Below are 21,282 nucleotides of genomic sequence, written 5' to 3' on the forward strand. Positions count from 1 at the left end.
TAGAGAAATGTTAAACCCACTTTTCCTGCATTTCACAAGATAACCAGACTGAGTATTTATCTTGTGTATGCATGGATCAAAACAATCCAATCTTTTATGATGATCATAGGCAGCACTGTGTATGTTATTTTTTTACTGTTAGTGTTCTGATTAAGTTTTGATTCTTGCTTTGATGTTATTGCTCAAAGGCTTGACTGGTTGGGAACAGAGCAGGGCTTGTTAGTCAAACTTACTGCCAGTTTTCTTGGCATGAAACTTTAATGTGCATGTTAATGAAAAAAGAACGAGGTCGGCCAAGAGTACACCAGTTCAATGTACTTAACGAGATAGACGTTAAGGGAATGAATATAAAACAATCTGTCACTGCTCTGCCAACAGCTTTAGCCCCAGAGTTCTGAGACTTCAATATTCAGATTGCGATCTCATGAAAATATGGACTTCTCCCTATAGCTGCTAAGTCAACATGATGATACAATGCGTGGCTTTTGCCTTAGAATAGATTCTGCCTCCGCTCTTGATAGAATCCAGCGGCTCTCCTTCTTAGTTGGTTCTTATATGTGTGATGAACAGTCTAAAAGACAAGAATGTCTATGGAGATTCTCAGTCATCCAGGTCTTGGGTTGTCCCAAAGGTGCTTTTTTTTTTTTTTTTCAAGAGGCAACTGGACTTTCTGGTTTTTTTCTTTGAAGACGTTTTGCTTCTCATCCAAGAAGCTTCTTCAGCTCAGAGCTGAAGAAGCTTCTTGAATGAGAAGCGAAACGTCTTCAAAGAAAAAATCAGAAAATCCAGTTGCCTCTTGAAAAAAAAAAAAACACCTTTGGGATAAAGGATTAGAACTTGTGTCCTCCTCCTTCCCCAAATTGTATGACTGGAAGACTTGAGGGTTTCAAAATAAAGCCAACCCCCACCTCATCATTGTTTTGCTTTTCGGAGAACACTTATGCTTATTAGAGTTGTAGTGCTTCAAGAAGTACTTTGGACCATTAAAAAAAAAAGATGCAGCTCCTTTACGAGCAGATTCTAAGGAGCAGAACCATCCTTGTTTTGCATGAAAGATCAAAAAAAAAAAACTATTTAAGGAAGAAAAAAATTGTCATAATCTGGTAATCCCAATAGGCTACAAAAAAGTTTATCATTCTGGGTCACATTTTAGCAAGAGAGCACACACAAAGGGATCACCACTAGAATGAACATTCATTTATTTATTTAATATGGCTACTCATCTCACAAAAGTTACTCTGTGTAGCATATATGAATTAAAACAATAGTTATAAACAATGACTCATGATGCCCAAGATAAAGAGTACATTTCAATCAGAAAAAAACTATATCAACAGCAGAGTTTGCCTGACCTTCTGGCTCAAAGAGCTACCATTAAAGCACAGAGCAGGGAGTTTCTGTGCTGGGACCTTGAAGGACCAGTTTTACCCAAGGATTGATTTTGTCCAGCAGAATTATTTAATATAAGTAGGTTTAATATTATGTTTGAAGGGAAGGAGGGTATACCTGTTTCTACATTTCTATAGGAAGTATAGATACACCCAGCTGGGGTGTCCCATGGGATTATTCTGAAATAAAAACACTAGCTCTTAGTTTGAATATTTTAGCCATAATTCTGCCAGGAACCACTTGGCAACCGTTTTATGTGACTGAACAATATTTGTCTGTTGCATCATCTGTTTACAGTATTGCAGAGTTTTCTAAGATGACAAGATTGAGCAACATGCTTTAGGAAGCACCGGATCTTATCATAACTCATTTTCCTATTTCTTCCTAATATACAGAAAATGAAAACAAAGTCCAGAAGGTCAAAGAGCTTTCCAGAATAACTCCAACAGCAGTTTTTTTTACTTGACTCGTGATGTATGGATGACTACTAGCCATTCTCAGGAATCTTGGTTCACCTTGGCCCTTTGACTCCTTTATTTATAGTAAAGCCTCTTGTTCCTTTTCTAAGCATTTCTAACCTCCCAGAGTTTCACAAAATGGAAAAATTGGGCATTACTGTGAGAACTTTTCCTCACTTTCATTTAACTGTGGTGCCAGTGGTGTGGTGGGTTGCTACCGGTTCGCACTGGATCGGGTGAACCTGTAGCGGCGGCAGGAAGCTCCACCCACCCACTACTACGCATGCGAACCGGTAGCGGCAGGATTTGGAACCTTCCCCTGGGTACCACCAGGACCTGATAACTTCATTTTCTGCCTCCCTCTGACTTCCAGTCCAAACCTGAGGTTGCTTTAAATCAGTGTTTCTCCAACTTGGCAACTTTAAGATGTACAGACCATTCATTTTAAAAGTTGTTTAAAGTTAAAACACATTTTAAAGCATCCTTAGCGTTAATATAGAGCAGGGCTGTGAAACAAACTCAAGGCCCGGGGGCTGGATTCGGCCCCCGGGGTGCTTAGATCGAGCCCACGGGGCCACCCTGGAAATAGCGAAGGACCGGCCCACGGTGCTTCTGCCAGTGAAAACAGATCTCAGGAGGGCCGGGTGCAGCTCGCCCGAGCTCCGTTTTCACTGGCAGAGGGTTGCAGGAGGCCATCCCAGCCAAAAATGGAGCTCGGGAGCCTGCTTTCGTTGGCAGAGCACTTGGGCCACCACAGCCCCCCCTGACATGAGTGACATCATGCTGGCCATGCCCACCCTGGCTCCCCAAGATCAAACACAACCCTGTTGCAGCCCTCAATGAAATCCAGTTTGACATCCCTGGTATAGAGCTTTCCCTGCCTATTCCATTTCTCCCTCGTGGATTCAGTCTGACATGCTCCACTGACCATTTTGCTGGGATGCTGACAGGTGAGCCCTGGCAGTGGGATCTTCAGAGGGACTAGTGGGGTGCTAGTGAAAGCATGCCCCCTCCGTGTTCCTGGGCACCTTCTTCCAGGGCCATTCTAGTTAGGCACTGGGGGAGATGCACTAGCTCAAACCAGGCTCTCTCTCTCTGTACCTGCTAGGTCAGGCTGAACAGCAGCTGAACAGCGGTGGCAACAACGTTTGCTCAACTCCATAAAGCTGTTCATTGCGTCACAGCGATCAAACATATATCCCTACAATATGAAAAGGATAAATCCAGGAAAGTTGCACCACATATCCAGAATGGAAAGGCTTGGTTTCAAGTCTCATCTGACAGTCACATTAGGAGCAACTTCATTGCGCTGTAGTGCAGGAATTCAAAAACAAATACCACCCTTGTTACTAAACAACCCAAAGAACGTAATGACCCGGGGCAAACAAAAACAAAGCCATGATAATTCTATCTGCATACTTCATTTTTTTTCTCTTCCAACTAAGGCTATGAAGAGTTCAACTGGCAGTAAAAGTGCTTTAATCGAAACAGGGGGGAAAAAACATGTTACACTTACAATGCTTCTAAAAACTATATTTAAGCTTTTCTCAAGGCTGCGTTAGAGATTTTTTCCCCTTCCATTTAAACATGTCCAATTGTTGGAGGGTGCCTGGACAAATCTCTCCAGTTTTCTTGGTAAGGTATTTTGGAAATGGTTTGCTGTTGCCAACTTTCTAGGTTGAGAGAAAGTGACTAGCCCAAGGCTACCCAGCTGGTTTTGTGCTTAAAGCAGAACTAGAATTCACTGTCTCCCAGTTTCTAGCCTGATGCCTTAAACACTACACCAAACTGGCTTTCTGTGGTAGAGAGATATAAACCTTTTTCGTGCACATCTGTGGAAATCAGTTTTCCACATGAATGTATTACCATGAATCTATAGCATATTGCTTCCCAGTCTAATTTCTGCCAATTCACCTAATTAGACCTCTGTGACCCTTTTTGTATAGAATAGAATAATAGAATAACAGAGTTGGAAGGTACCTTGCAGGTCATCTAGTCCAACCCCCTGCTCAAGCAGGAGACCCCATACCATTTCTGACAGATGGTTGTCCAGTGATGAAGCTCCCACAACTTCTGAAGGCAAGCTGTTCCATGGGTTGATTGTTCTCAGCGTTAGAAAATTTCTCCTTATTTCTAGTTTGAATGTCTCCTTGATCAGTTTCCATCCATTATTCCTTTTCTGATCTTCAGGTGATTTGGAAAATAGGTTGACCCACCTCCTCTGTGACAGCCCCCCAAATACTGGAACACTGCTATCATGTTACCTCTGGTCTTTTTCTTCATTAGACTAGCCATGCCCAGTTCCAGCAACCGTTCTTTATAAGTTTTAGCCTCCAGTCCCCTAATCAACTTCGTTGCACTTCTCTGCACTCTATTGTCTCAACATCTTTATAGATTCTAGATTCTATTTCCCACAAAGTATATTTCCAAATGTACAGATCTGGATCGGCATCAAACATTCAGAAAAATGCAAACAATAATTCAGCAAAAAGCAATTTCAGATATATAGTTTTCAAGTGAGGACTCGTCACCTAGGTTAATACATCATGTAAGACATCATTACTTTTACCCATGTTTAAAATAAGCCATAAAAATGTTAACTCCTAAATCATGACTTACAAAGTGTAATAACATCTCACTAAATCACCTAAGAAATTATTGATGGCTTGAAATCCTCTCATCCTGAAAAATAGCATTTGTTCTATAATGTTACTGTTTATTTGAGCTTATTAACTCCTTATTAGCCAATCCAATCAAGGTAGGATCTCTCCTTCCCTCCCTCCCCTCACACACACACACACACAGACACACCCCTCTTATACATATTGTATATAAGCCCTATATCAATACCTATACTACTTAGCTTGCACACCTACATTGGGTATGCCATGGGAGTTTGGGATGGAAATAGCTTTATTATAAAAACTGGGTTTCCTATTAAGTGAACAGTGAAGTGCTTAGTCATTTATTCACTTTCATTATGGATTCTTCTTCCTTCATTATCTGGCAGCAATATTCAATAATCCCTGGTGTAGCCTAACTTTAGCTCACCTCCTTAGCCTAGCAACTTGTTATATTCTTTACCTATGCCTTTTCTATCTTAGATGAGCAAGATAAAGATAAAACCACCTCTCTTTCCCTCTACTGCTTTTCTGTTATTTACGTCCATCTCCCAAACCTATTGTAACAACCTCTTTTGAAGGGATTCTTTGCCATCTTTTTCTTGGTAGTATCTTGGTAGCTGCTCCAGACATAATTCTCTCTATGATCTCTGCTGTTTTGGATCCCAGCTAAGAGCCTAATGGGAAAACTACTGTTTGATTGACACCCAACGGCAGTCATGGTTATTTTTACAATCTTTGCTTCTCCTATTATATTTGCTTTTTATTTGCTTCTTCTCTTGCCCTTTTCCTTCAGCCCCTCCTTTTCCTTTGTTCCTTTTTCTACCCAGCCATCCTTTGAATCTCAAGTGCTGACAAGTTTCTTCTTCAAGGTAGCCTCAGGTGCCTGCTTTAAAGGGTCTCTTCCCACACCTATATGCAAATCACGTCAGGTAATTTTTCTGTCTGAGGCCAGCTGGCCTCCCTTCCGGGAGTGGCAAAGACATGGAAGGAAGGAAGGAATAAATATGGAAAACACTAGGTGTACTGAACCACCCATATTAGAATATGAAGCAGGTGCCCTCTGAAGAGCCAGACATAGAACCCTAAGGGCATCTAGACTGCTTTACAATTGTGACATCTTGCTTTTCTGTTTTGCTAGCACACCTTTGGGGCAAATCCATAGATGTCATTATCCTACCTTTGATGTGCAACTATTAATTATTAGACCTGAAGGAAACTGAATAATCACAGGAAGGCATCTAGGTAAGCTGCACTTCTTAGGTCTGAGCCCAACTAAATTCTCAGGGAGCCAGATTCCCACATTCAGATTCTCTTATAATCTCTCTCCTTCGAGTCTTTCCAGCAAAGAGTTAGTTATGTGGTCACACAACTCACAGAAAGAGCACAATCTAAGGTGATCACAGAAATGTTTGAAACTATTCTTCACTAGAGTGCATTATTTACTGATGATACGTTAGCTGTCACTTATGCCAGTTTAGGACTGGAAATCAGCAAGTAACATGTATTCCCAAACAAATAAAAGAATTACACTGTAACACTGACAATGAAGTGTAAACTTTCTATGTAAGCTATTATGACTTTTTTTCCTAAGCAACTGAGTCTTAACTTTCTGGCCTATTTCCATTAGCATTAAAGTAACAGCGGAGTGAGTCAACAAAAGAAAACTATTTTATTTATCCAATTTCTACACCGCCTATCTTACTAAGTGACTCTGGGCAGTTTACAAATATGGAGAAATCTCAAAACGATCAGTAGAAGAACAACTGCGCTCCAACACTAAAGGTCTGCAAATATAAGGTTTGTGCTTCTAAATCCAAATAGTTGTTTTCCAATCTTGCTGCTCAATGCAGCAAAATTTCAGAATGCACATGCATAGCAAATGTGCAGGGAAGACGGTGTGTCAAGATGAGGCATTATGTGATATTGGATCCTTTGTGGTCTTCATCTCTTTTAGAAAAACCTGGTTTAAGAAATTGCAAAAATAAGATTTTCTCTTATTTTGTTATTTGCACATATTTATTCTACTCTACTTGATCAATTCTGTGCCTTTTTTAATAAATGCTGCATTTGAACAGAGTTCTAATAAATATGTATGTATGTATGTATGTATGTATGTATGTATGTATGTATGTATGTAGTCCCGAGAAAATAAATATAACTAAGAGGCAAAACCTTAAAACAACAATGCTCAACATACTGCAACTACCCTGTAAAAATGTTAAAGCAGGGGAAACGGCACATTCTTTGATAATCCACTGCCAATGTCAACATATGAAAAGAGTTTGTGGGAGAATAGCAGTTCAAATATCTTCTTAGTGAGTCAAGAGTTTGCAATTTTTTTGGCAACAATTCAATCAAAAAGTCATTTTGTCTCCATTTAGTCTTCTTTCTACTGGGATATTATAGCCACAGAAACAAAATAAACACCTAGGTTCCAGCCACTAATACTGTTCCTAATATAAGCTATCATTTATTAGCTTCTATTTATTGACCACTAATTGCTACTTGGTACCACTGTAAGCGCAGTTGGGTCTGTCCCAAGTCCTCCTCCTGACTTTATAGAACAGTCCATAAAGTTTCTTTGGCAGCTACATGGAAGTGGTTTGCCAGTGTCTTCCTTCCCCTTAAAGGTTTTCTTAGCTTATCCTGTAGGTCTGCAACTCCAAAGAGCTTCCCATCCAATCGGGCTCAACCTTGCTTAGCTTTCAATTTCAAAACTCAAATTGCTCTTATCATTATCAGTTGAGAGAGGTGGTTGAGACCTGTGAAAAGCAGCAGCACAGACAAAAAAGTACTATAATTTAACATTGTTGCTTGCCCTTTTGATTTTAGTGTTATAATATAGCTTGCATGTGGGGAGGAAGTATGCTGCATTTATAACTTGTAAATCAGTTCTATATACAAATGGTCCTTGTTTAGTGACTGCCTTGCTAAGCCACTGTTTGCAATTAGGAAAGGCATGGAAAAAATAATTTTGTAACCAGTCCTCACATTTGTAATTTCATAGGTTCCTAAAACAAAGGAAGCTGAAGTAAAATAATAAAATCAGGAAGTTTCATTTAGTGACTGCTTAACTTAATAACCAAGTTGCCAGTCTGAATTGTGTTTGCCAAACGAGGACTACCTGTAACTTAGTCTTGATTTAGCTCTACAAATGTTACCTTTTGGCATATGAATTAAGTAAATCCCCTGAAGAGGCATTGCCTGTGTTTCCTTACAGCTTCTCTCCAACTGACAAGGATGTGGTATGTTCAGCCCTCGTATCATTATATAAAATTTAAAAGAGATGCTCATTCCATCCAGGTAAATGTGACCCATCAGGGAATGACCTTAATCAGCAGAATGGTCTTATTTCCTATACATCAGAGAGACTTCTCAAATCACAGGACAGATACTAGACAAAATCTCTAGTTTGTACACAGACTGTCCTGGGCTAGTAAAGTTTCTTTGATGTACAGTTCAGCCACTGATGATGTACCTATATGGAACCTGTTTGTTCTTCCTGTTTCTGGGATGTATCTTTGATTTCTTCAACTTGTTTATAGCCTTTTCCCTAAAGGTCTATAATCCATTTATTAACAGGGGTGACCATGCTTAGCTTCCTTATGGGAACCAAGTAAAAGCAATTCATAAAGGCAAGAAAATCCTTCCCCTAAGGAATTTGCAGAGTCTCCTTCCTTACCTGGGAAGTCCTTCCTTATCCTCTGGAAGTCCACATCTAACTTGCGATTGTTCCAGCTCCAGAGCGATGTGCTAAACTAAGGTTTATTGTTAAATGTAAACTGAGTAAAGCGAGCCTATAGGGCAGATTTCAGAATCTCACAGGTCATATATAGAACTGTACAATGGAATACATTACTCTGACATATAACCAAACCAAAGCATTTATTCTCATTTTCAGATTTATCTGACCTCGCATTTTTGCTTTGGCCACACAACACAAGCTGTCACAGGTTCTTTAATGTATACCGAGGCACTGGTGAAATCCAATTTTTTTTACTACCGGTTCTTTGGGCGTGGCTTGGTGGGCATGGTGTGGCTTGGTGGGCATGGTTTGGTGGGCATGGCAGGGGAAGGATACTGCAAAATCTCCATTCCCACCCCATTCCAGGAGAAGGATACTGCAAAATTCCCATTCCCTCCCCACTCCTGGGGGAAGGATATTGCAAAATCTCCATTCCCACCCCACTCTGGGGCCAGCCAGAGGTGGTATTTGCTGGTTCTCTGAACTACTCAAAATTTCTGCTACTGGTTCTCCGAACTGCTCAAAATTTCCACTACTGGTTCTCCAAAACCTGTCAGAACCTGCTGGATTTCACCCCTGTACCCAGGTTAGTGGGCTTCAAAACCCCACAAAGACAACACAACCCTCCCTGGCTTCCAGGCAATACATCCACAAGTACTCAAAGGCTAGTATTCACTATTTACTATACCACTCTTTCCCAATTCTATTACAACTCCTGTTCCTCCACTCCTGTTCTCTACTGGAGAACAATATTTTTTCTATTTGCTTCAGGCTGTTCTAGTTTTCCACACAAACCACTTTCCCTCCCACACCAACACTCACAGCTACCTCTCTGCTCAACGTTTACAGCCACAGTTGTTGGGTTGGCTAGGGAGAAGTCTTAAAGGGTCAGGGCACCCTTAGTCCAGGTGTACTCTGTTCACAAAAGCCAAGAAATCAGCTGAAGCCATGTGTGTCACTAGTCAAGCATATCTGGTAGAATGCTGTCTTACATGAACAATGCTGTTCAGCCGCCATTTTTCCAAGAGGAAAAATACTTAGCTTTGAATGTAAATGAACTCTTCCTTCCTGCATAGAAGAGAGCATTCAAACCCTCTTCAAAATGAAAAAAAGAGAACTGTTCAGAAAGCCTCATGTGCTGAACTTATAGGCCAGTAAGAGGTTAAGTAAATGAAGGCTAGATCCAAACTTGCTCCCTTCAACCAGACCAGATGAACAACAATAGTTGAATTAAAAAGAATCAGGAAACAGGACTGTTCAGCTAGGGAAGAAGTTCTTTCCACAGAGTTTGGAGTCTCTCTTTTATTATCACTCTAGATAACTTCTAGGGTCCTTATCTAGAGGGATTATATTTGTTACATGGTTTTATAGCTCCTTTCAGAACCAGCACAACTCTCTCCTGACACTATTGTCACCACAAGATAGCCCTATAGCCCTAAGTACTGCCATTTCCCACTCCTTTCTCCTTTCAAACCCCTCCCCCCATTTCTCACCGTTCAAGCATTCTGAGGAATGGAGAGCAGCCAACTCCATCTAAGTCCTGAGCCAAGTCCTTGAAATCAATGATGACTCTGGTGACTCATTACAGGCTACAGATTACAGTTACTTCTTGCTTAATTTGGTAGAAGTCTTTGCAATCTTTTGAGCCATAGATAAACTTTGTTTCTGTACCCGTAGACACACCTTAACCTTGAGGCTTAGAGAAGAGGAAATATATTTTTTTTCAAAACAGAGGTAAAAAACTAATATTATTGAAATCATGGAGGGGAAAAAAAGAAACTTCAAACGATCCAATTATATATTGCAATGATGAAGGGACTCTGATATAACTGCCAACATCAGTTTTTCAAACTATATCACAGATATTCTATACCGGGATGCAAAATTAAGTCCAATTTCAGTAATGTGGTTCTTCTCCCTTCCAGTCAGCTCCACATACCCCCTCCCCCACCAAAAAGCTAAATGTTTTTCTAACACCTACACTACAATATACTGGCTATCAAGTGAACCAACAGAGTGGGATTAATTGTGGAACAAATGTCCAGAGGTTTTAGTTTATCTTACATTTTCTATCTGTGATGATGGTCAAGCATTAAGTAACTACAAATGAAATATCCATATTTCGGCTACTTATGGATTATTCTTAGAGATGTCCAGGCATTCATTATTTAGCTTCCCTGTAAGAACAAAATGGGACTCTATTAAGAAATAATAGAGCACCCACCTTCCACAAACATTAGATCTGGGACAACTATTCCTATAAAACCATTTAGCTTCTATGATTGTGAGAAAATGTTAGAGGCTGTATAAAGCTTTGGAAGAGAGTGCACTGGCCCTCAGGATAAACCTATCGTCTCCCTGCAGATTCCAGTTAATATGTCTCAACATTTAGAGAAAGCTTGTTTTATTGCTTGGCTGATCATGTCTGGGAACCCTGAAAATTTGCAAGCTCCCCCCTTTTCAACAAAGGCACCTACAGATGGTGCTCCTTGCAGGCAATATTATTTTAATCCCAATTATTTAGATGCATCTGATATTTGACCTTTTCCAATTTCTATGTTTTTTTTTAATTCAATTTTACTGTACTTTCCTTTTTAAAAATCTGAAAATTTTCTTCAGAAGCAAGTAATTATAACTTGAGGACAAGAATCTCTCTAAAACAAAAGAAAATACTTTGGACAAATGACAACTTTAATTAAACTTTAAAAAAATAAAAAAGGAAACCGTTTATGTAACATAGCTTTGTCTTGCCAATTTTTGCTCTTGTTTAGAAGAGATGCTTCTGAGGGCACGTTTACCCAATTAACAATCTGCTGTCAGAAGAAGATACATATAACCTGTTTCTTTACTCAGAACTCTGCAATATACTGTATGTCTTGTCTTATGGAATTCAGCGCAGAATAGGCTAGAATATGCATAGGCAGTTGAATGGGATACTCTGTTCTAGCTGGCAGAGTGCTGCAGGAGGCTGTCCAGTTCAAAAACAGAGTGCGGGGGGGCCACAAGCCCCCCTCCCCCCCCCCCCCCGTTTTGGCTACCAGATGCACTACTGGTTGATCCTTTGCTACTTCCAGGCCGGTCCCACGGGCCAGATTTAAGCACCTCACAGGCCAGATCTGGCCCACAGGCCTTGAGTTTGACATCCCTGATCTAGTGGATAAACAGTATACAAATGCTGTTAACCAAGGCACTTCAGCTCTTTACTTAGCATTTGGCACTTGGTGCTCACTGTATTTCTGTGGTAAAAGATAGCAATGAACTATAGCCCTATATCTCTGGAAGACTGTCAGAAAAAGATACTAACAGGAGAACCACTGCATTCTCACTGAATACAATCTCACTGAACTGTGATTGCATTTAACTTTTTTTCTGACAATTTCCCTTGCTGAAAATATTGTTTTGAAGATTCCTCTCACAATTGGTATTTCCTTGAGGAAATGGTATGTTATACATCATCAGATGCAATGAATGAAAGTGAACAAGTTAGCATATTTTTTTAAAAAAAACAAAGGGATAGACAGACTTTGAAGACAATACTGGAAGATCTACCTCTCTTATCAAGACAAGACATTTAAGGCAAGGGTTCTGTCTCTCCCTCTCTTCCTCACAAACACTGTTTTAAAAACCCAATTTAGCCAACTGGAAGCTGGGAAAATATTATAACCCAGCTACCCCTTAATAGCTACTAAAAGTACATTCCACAGAAATAATTTTCCTGGAGCAGTTCTCGTTACTGATACAATTGCCAGGAACTGCTGAAATGGCTCTGAATTCCTTGAACGCTCTCTGTGAGTCAAGGATAGGAAATCACTTTGAACCTGTTGCTGTGCTGTACAGGAGTCAGCTGTCCTATTTTTAATGCCCGTCAGATGGATTTTTGATGTTTCTCAGAGCCAGGAGTTGTTCTTTTCTGTAGAATTTTTTCTACCCAATCAAAAAAACAACCAAAGCAGAGACTGAGAAACATTTAAATTCTTAAGTGGCTTAGTGATGATTTGGAAATGGGTAGTAAACTGATGATGGCAAAGAGAAAGCTTCTGATATGTCATGGCTTTGATTAAAACAAAGGCAAAATTGAAAACTTTTCTATCCTTATAAGTATGCTATAAAAATAAATGCCCATTGGATGGGATGTACTGTAGCTTTGCACTAAAAGATGGCAGTTTTCATCAACAGCAAAGGATGAAAGAGTATCTCCCAAATATCAAAATTACACATAGGGAAGTGAAGGGGTGCTCTGGGTCAGGGATCTCCAACCTTGGTAACTTTAAGCCTGGAGGACTTCAACTCCCAGAATACTGGGAGTTGAAGTCCACCAGGCTTAAAGTTACCAAGGTTGGAGACCCCTGCTCTGGGTAATCCCTGCCTCTGTTACCAGGTTCTCCCCACAAGTGAGAGACCCCCCCCATCCTTTTATTTCAGTACATGCACGAACCCTCCTCTCACAGCAGCCAAACACACACAAGACATGGAATCATACGCACAAGTCACACTGATAGATCATCACACAATTAACTTGGAACCTACGTTCATTCCACATGGGAAAAGTTGTTTGAAACTCCTCTTCTCCTTTGAAAGTTAGCATGATGCAAAAAATCAGCCCCAGAGAACATGATAATTGCTGCATATATTTTCAAGGCAACTACAAAGTTAAGAGATACTTTTCTTAAAGCCATTAAAATAATTCATGTTAAAAGTAGCATTTGTCTTATAATAGCAACAGCAGATTCCTTAAACTATTCCCAGTCTGTTCAATTATAACAACCAGGCAACTTTCTTAAACAACTTTTTTAGTCACCTTCCTTCCATATTATTAAGAATCTCTAAAACAGAGTTCTTGATTTATGTGTCTGTCCTCTTTAAAAACGGTAAAGATCCCCCTCAAGTCAAAATTGACTTTTGGTGATATAAGTTTTCTTGGTATTGCCGTTTGACATTGCCTTCTTCTGGATTTTTTTCAACATCCTAATCTCACCTAAGGATTTCCAGGCAGTTGTTATATAAATTCTAACCCAGGTTAGCTTCTGAGGTCACCCTAAATTGGCTATGGCTAGGACTTCCTGAGGCCTGTCCTCTCTTCCATTATCTCAGTATTTGTCCTCTATCTCCGTTGACCCTTATACTATCTGTTCGCCAAATATAGATATTAGAAAGAGTCATGATTTAAATTCCTTTTACGTCAGTACCCCTCAAGTTTTAGACTGGCACATCACAGAGATATAAATACCACATCCACTGATGATTAAGAAAGCTTCCTTGGTTGCATTCATAGAATGCATCTACTCATTCTAAATAGCTAACAACCACATCAGCGACATAAAACGGAAGGGAAGGTCATGTTCCACCTGAGCTTCAGATAAGATCTAAACCTTCCAAAGAGTATGCAACTGAAGAACTGCCTAGATTGTCCCTATTTAGTAGTGGATGAAAGTTCTCCTGTACTCTTTGAAAAATCGGGTTCCATGAAGGAATGTGAGACTTTGCCTATTTTTTAGAGGGCTGGTAAACTAAGTGGAGAAAGATCTAAAACACTTCCACTTTGAATAAACTGCCAAATTGCCATCATTCCTAAGCCAATGGGGAAACTCAAAGAGGTTTACAGTTAAGGGTGGAAAAGAAACTGGGGACTGATTTAATCTGTCTTTCTTGAATACATAATTACCTTTTGATATCATGCCTTAAAATATGGTATTAGGGAAGGGTATACAAACACTAAGGATATTAATTAAAACAAAATACAAAAATACATATTAAAGTAACTTACAATAGTATATTGCAGTTCTATAGGTAGAACTGCATACAATGACATGTATATTGGAAATAACCTAAAAAATATAAGGATTTGTCTCCCAATAAACTGCCAAATAGTGTGTAAATGTAACATAATTTAATTTAAAAATGGGGCGGGGGGGGAGGGAGAAGCATGAATCCAATGGATGTGTCTGTGTATATAGAGGGACAAATCAAAAGGATAAATATAGAGTACAGGTAATCTTTTGACTTACAACCATTTGTTTAGCGACCATTCAAAATTACAACGGTGCCGTATGAAGGGTCTTACAACCTTTACCTTAAGTTAGAACTGTTGCACTGCTCCTCTGGTTACATAAATAACGTTCGGGTGCTTGGTGTGGGACCAGTGAAGCAGGTACCTCAGGGGGTGGAGGCGGCCCTGGGAGACCCAGGCAGCTCTTGTGTAAGCTAGGGAAGTGTTGCAGTACAGCCTGCACTAGGCCTCCCAACTCCAAGCACCCTGTGCTCTGCTTAATGGGGAGAGCCAGGATGGTGATCATTAAATGAGGCAATAACCTGGGCACCTTGCTTAATGATCACCATGACTTACAACCATAATTCTGGGTTTAATTGTTGTCATAAGTCAAGGACTACCTATAGTGAAATTTACATAGAAATCTAATGAGAGTGGCGTAATGTCCAAGCAATTTAAATAATAAGAGTTCTAGACTTCTACTTGAAAAAATATTAGGGTCGCCTATAGTCATGAATAAATGTTTATCTTCCTGACTCATTATCTATCCACTGCAACAGAATAAACACATCAGGGCAGAGTGGAAGGTGAACATTTGAAAGATGATATGGGGATGGCATTCCGTCAGGATGTAACTGATCTCCAGTAAACAAGAATATAAACAATTTGGAAAAACAAGAGTCTAGTTCTCATGGGAAAAAAATTATGTTTGGATTTTTGAAATTGGGAGGAGCTGTAACATGAATAGAGGTATAACATTTTTCCAAAACTTAAAATGAACAAGTGTTTTTCAGCCGTAGCAACTTAAGAGTTTGGCTCCCTAGCATGCTGGCTAGGGAAATCTGGGAACTGTAGTCCATCCCCCTTAAAGTTGCCAAGGTTGAGAATCACAGCCCTTACTTTTCTCCCCTACACATCTGGTTTGATAACCCAATATTAAAGATCCAACATTCAAAGCATAATAGCTATTACTGAATAATCATTTTAGACAGATCAGTGGTTTTTCCACACTATATGGGTTCTCTTTGTTCAGTGGGGCCCAGCTCAGAGATGGGCCATTTTCTTTCCATTTTAACTTTGAGCCCAAGACAGGAGATACAGGTGACATAACCAGTAACTTCAGAAGATTACCAGAGTAAGCAGGGCCTAGTTCTGGGGTTATGAGGAACTGAAATGAGTTTTAAGGAGTGAAAGGTGTGTTATCACCTTTGCAGAATTATGATCTCAACTAGGGGAAACCCTAAACATTCAGAATTTGAAGATTTTTTTAAAAAAATTATTTTTATTGATTTTAGAACAACACAACATACAAAACACAAATACGTTTCTTTTTACATATCAGTTTCGTTCCTCTTTCTACTATATACATTCCCCATTTTTCCTATCCCTTTATTATCATTATCTTTATCATCCCTTTATTTTTAATTTTCTTCATTTACAATATTTTACACATTTGTCATCTTCTTCTCTCCATCATTTATTCACATTTACTTTCCCTAATCTTGAGCCAATCATACCACTTATTCCATACTTGATAATATTCTGTATCTTCCTTTTCTTTTATTTCTTTCATTAATTTATCCATCTCCGCACAGTCCAAGATTTTCTTAATTATTTCTTCCTCTGTTGGGATCTTTTTACTTTTCCAGGACTGTGCGTAAACTATCTTTGCCGTTGTAATTATATGCAGAATCAAATATCTAATTTCTTTACTGTAAGCAGAACTTGAAGATTTTTAAAGTGCGATGTGAATGTCTTGGTGCCTACCAGGCCACACATAGCAATTCTGCCCCTTAAAACATAGTACCATTCCACCCCAAACATCAATCCTCAAATGTAGGCTTTGTCCACTCCTCTACTAAAAGGGTATTGAAGGCTGAATGTAATCCACGGGTTTTTGCTAGAAGGAGTTAACAGGAAAAAAAATTCTAAACAGATAAAAACAAACAAAATCATTTCATAAGCCAGGACATTCCTATATCTGCTAATCTGGTTAAAGCATACTGAATTGAACGGGATCCATTCTTGGACAATATTACAACTAAGGCAATGCTGACACACCCGTGCTGGGAGTTCTTATTGAATTTTGCACCAAAAGACATACACTTTGAAGGTAATTTAAAAACTGACATCTGGGACAGAACTGCTTTATTGAGAAACCATCACATTAGAAAACAACTGTTCATGTCTTGTCCAGACAACAACCCCTTTATTCTAGCTATTGAGTTTCTGTTTATTTTTCCCAGGATGCTCATGAGAATAATTATTGAAAACATGAATGCACTATGTACATCAAAGAGAATTGTCGGAAAAGAAGCCAAGGGGAGGAACAACTAATAACATTATTTGCTTCTTTAAATGTACAGCTGTGTTGATTCCACACTTGTCGCCTGAAGTCACAGTTGTTGGTCCTGACTCCTGAGTAATTATATTATAGCAGCTTCCACCAGAATTGCTCACTGATAGGTTGAATGCACAACACCCACCACTGTACTCTGTAAAAATTGATGCTGGGAAGGCGCAAAGCGGGTTAAACAAACAGGTTGAAAATGTCAAGGAAATGAAAACTTACCATCCTCAATTACGATTTTGATAAGACGGATTGAACCATTCCGAGCCTTTGCAAAAAAGTCCTTTAATTCCGTAGTGGCTAAAAGAATCAGAAACATGCTGATCAGAATTTGAATCCCAAAGTTATTCCACTTATTTCCAATAAAGGATATGGCAAAGAAAAAAAAAGGGGGGGGGGGAAACTGAGAGAAATCTGAAGGTAAAAGACTAGTACAATGAAAAAAAGGAGCAGATTTCCTTAGTTCTGATCGAGGCTGTCTGGGGAAGTATGCATTTCACTTTCACAGAGGTTCCAGAGTTAAATACCAGCTGGAAGCACATGTGATCCAGAGAACTTGATACTTGGCTGGGGCAAACATAATATCCCAAATTTAGCAGTCCGTTGGCTTCCAAAAGCAAGGTGGGCTCAAGTGACAAGTTTATTAAATGTACAGCATATCCCGCTGTGCAGACCACGCAGGCTGAGAGGAAAATGGGATGACGATGGGCAGGAAAAACCCTTCTGATTTTAACTCCTGTGACAGATATGTTTTGCCTTTGACTTCCCTCCACCCCAATTTGGGCAGGTTGCTAAGGAAAAACATTTACATAGGAATCAGAAGTGGAGCTGCTCTGGTATTTTGTCCCCTGCCTTTCTGATGTGGATTCTTCAAGGATAGTTTTTTTTTTAATAAAATAATTTTTTATTAAACATTTTCAACATTAAAAAAACAAAACACAAATTTTCACTCATTATAGCATTTCCATATCGTTATCAATATCATCCATAACATTCATATTTACATAGGTTCTATTTTTATAGTTCACTATCCTATATTATACAATCGTTTGCATTATAATATTTACATACAAATACGATATAATCATAATGTCATCAATATTATATCATTCTTATACAATAATTTTATTCCTATTCTCTAGCCACGTATACCATCTACTCCAAACTTGATAGTACTTCAATTCTTCTTTCTCTTTCAATTCCATAGTCAACCTATCCATCTCTGCACACTCAAGTACCTCAAGGATAGTTTTTATGACCCTGAAAGTATGGTAGCTGGTAAGGTTTCCATTGCTACCAAATTTAAACAACAAGAAAGCATCCTTTCCCACAAAACCAATAACTAGCGGTACAGTTACTGAAGACAGCAGATAGCATTTCTCTTCATACAAAAAATAAACACATATGGATTTGATCACTTTGGCTGTGGATGATGTAATTCCTCCAAATGTTCTGAATACATTTCACCAAAGATTGGCATGTCCAGATGAGACTGAACTTGACACGCATTAATCTCATTTCATTGAGAGCACAAATGCCGTAATAGGAAAAGTACAATGTTACCAATATCACTGGTTTCACTGTGTAATTAAAATAACTACAGTAATAAACACACTGATTTGTGGATCACCTGTCAGAAATTATTTTCACCTTTCCACTACTTTCAGTATAATCCTTCTTCCCAAAATACTACAACACTACTGTGCAGAAAATCATTATTTAAAACATCTGTTCTATAGCCATACACTGGAATAAAGATCTCAAATTATATGGGTAGTCCTCAACTTACAACCAGAATTGAGCCCAAAATTAATGTTGCTAAGTGAAATATTTGTTAAGTGAGTTTTGCTCATTTTACAACTTTTCTTGCCACAGTTGTTAAGTAAATCATTGCAGTTAAGTTAATGACGTGGCTTATTTATTTATTTATTAGTCATATTTCTATGCCGCCCACTCTCTGAGGACTCTGGGCGGCTTATACCAAAGACAGTATACTAAATAGCATATTGCCCCCTAACAATCTGGGTCCTCATTTTACCCACCTCGGAAGGATGGAAGGCTGAGTCAACCTTGAGCTGGTGAGATTTGATCCGCTGATCTGCTGAACTAGCAGTCAGCTGAAGTAGCTGCAGTACTGCACTCTAACCACTGCGCCACCTCAGCTCCCCATTGAATTTGCTTGTCAGAAGGTTGCAAAAGGGGATCACATGAGCCTGGGACACTGCAACTGTCATAAATATGAACCATTTGTCAAGCATCTGAATTTGGATCACATGACCATGGGGATGCTGCAATGGTCGTAAGTATGAAAAACGGTCCTAAGTCACTTTTTTCACTGCTGTTGTAACTTTGAACGATCATTAAATGAACTGTTGTAAGTCAAGGATTACCTGTAATTGGAGGGATTAAATAACAAACTTCCCATGGATACATTTCAGAGATGTATAAAATTGGCAACCATTTGTAAGAAAGTCATGGTTAATGTACAAAATTTAACAATAGTTATCTGAATCTTTAAGTTTTCCAAAATGAATCTCATCAATATTGACTGTTACAATCTGGCATGTTTAATCAGTTTTAATAACTGAGACCCCTTGCAGGAAAGACCTAAGGCCCACATTGCCATTTGCAAAATGGAAAATAAATGCCCCAGTAAATGCCCAGTTGCTCTACTTTAGAAAAGGAAGCAATAACAGTGTCGCCTGTTAGCGAACAGCTGCTCTGAAGGGTTGCTGGGGCAATCACTAAGCACATCTCAGGATCTATCAACACCAAAGCAGTATCTGTTCCACTGCATTCCCTCCCATTGACATCCAAGAGGACATCAAATGCATGTGCTACGGCACAGATGTGCTACAAGGAAAATTATTTCATATCAAGACTCATCTTTACGATGCTTCCGTATAACCTGAGTCCTACATTGGAGAAGGGCGGTATAGAAATTTAAACAAATAAATAAATAAATAAATAACCAGGAAACTGCAAACACAGCCATCCAAAAATGTCATCATGCTTCAGTCTGGCTTTCAGCAGGCATACAAACACACATTTATATGGGTTAAAACATGAGGAGAAGTGACCTCAGAACCATCACGTTCACCTAGCTTCATGAAGGCCGAAAGTACAGGTAGTCCTCAACGTATGACCACAACCGAGCCCAAAATTTATTCTCATTGTGAAATGAGAAATTTGTTGAGTTTTGCCCCATTTCACAACTTTTCTTGCCACAGCTGTTAAGTGAATCACTGAAATTGTTAAATTAATAACATGGTTGTTGAGTAACTCTGGCTTCCCCCATTGACTTTGCTCGTCAGAAGGTCGCAAAAGGACTCTGGGACCCTGCAGCCGTCATAAATATGAACCGCTTGCCAAGCATCCAAATGCAAATCATGTGACCATGGGGATGCCGCAACGGTCCTAAGTGTGAAAAATGGTCACAAGTCACTTTTTTCAGTGCCGTTGTAACTTCTAACGGTCACTAAACGAATTGTTGTAAGTCGAGGACTAGCTGTACTTCATGTATTTGCTCTTTGAATGTACCGGCAGCTTTTCAAGTCCCAATCCATCAGCGCTGAGGTATGCTACTTAATAAATAAATCGATACATTTGTATTGTTAATGAAAGCCAATATTCCCAAGATGCCAATCTCTGGATCGGTGCATTTCTGTATAAATCCTAGAGGAAGATGCAGCTCTCCGAAGAAGGCTCTAATGTTGGGAAAAGTAGAAGGAAAGAGGACGATCAGCAGCAAGGTAGGTGAACTAAGTTTCAGTGGTGATGAATGCACTGTTGGAAGACCTGAAAGTCCAGGTTAGAGACAGACTGTCATGGAGAAAATCTATCCATGTGGTTGCTAGGAATAAAAATATGACTTGATGGCACAAAATCAATCAAAGGAAAATTCAAGGCAAAAGAGGAATTCAAAAGACAGCTGTTAAAAAGAAATGGATTGTTGATCTTGGGGCCAATTGCAGGTTTAGTAGAACAGTTACTCCCCACTTCAAGCCCTCATTTGCGCTCCTTCCCCCTATGCCCTCTGCTCTTGCATAGAGATCAAGGGTGATGAAGAGAGTTAGAACAAGTAATCCTCAACTTACAACAATTCATTTAGTGACCGTTCAAAGTTACAACGGCACTGAAAAAAGTGACTTAGGACTGTTTTTCACAGTTACGACCTTTGCAGCATCCCCATGGTCATGTGATCAAAATTCAGTTGCTTGGCAACTGGTTCATACTTATGACCGTTACTGGGTCCCAAGGTTTTGTGATCACCTTTTCTGACAAGCAAAAGTCGATGGGGAAGCCAGATTCACTTAACAATCAGGTTAACCAATTTATCATCTGCAAGTGATTCACTTAATAACTGTGGCAAGAAACGTTGTAAAACTCACTTAAATATCTGAAATGTCTCAGTTAACAACACAAATTTTGGGCTCCATTGTGGTTTTAAGTCAAGAACTACCTATAGTTTTTCCAGTTTGTTGTCGTAATCCAGGGGTCAGCAACCCGTGGCTCTGGAGCCGCATGTGGCTGTTTCATCCCTCTGCTATGGCTCCCTGTTGCTGGTCAGCTCCACAAATGATAGGGCTTTCGGTTAGGATAGGTAGAGGAAAATGGATGCCGTGTTAGGAGGAGACTCTATGGTGGGGGAACTGGACTTCCGGCCAGCAGAGGAAAAAGGACGCTACACTAGGAGGAATCTCTATGGTGGGGGAACTGGACTTCTGGTC

The 21,282-nt window shown here is 39.5% G+C and overlaps 1 protein-coding gene across 1 annotated transcript in view; it reads right to left on the minus strand.

Annotated features, from left to right (window-relative positions):
* The window catches only part of TWF2 (twinfilin actin binding protein 2), a 72,533-nt gene that overhangs the window by 36,431 nt on the left and 14,820 nt on the right, over window positions 1-21,282 (minus strand). The window contains exon 2 of the mRNA XM_070937054.1: window positions 16,775-16,852. Coding sequence (XP_070793155.1) covers window positions 16,775-16,852 — 78 coding nt within the window. The remainder of the gene's footprint in view (window positions 1-16,774; window positions 16,853-21,282) is intronic.

Source organism: Pituophis catenifer, unplaced genomic scaffold (genome assembly GCF_029215685.1).
Source record: "Pituophis catenifer annectens isolate HBS135680 unplaced genomic scaffold, rPitCat1.0.hap2 SCAF_2, whole genome shotgun sequence".
Taxonomy (NCBI): Eukaryota; Metazoa; Chordata; class Lepidosauria; order Squamata; family Colubridae; genus Pituophis; species Pituophis catenifer.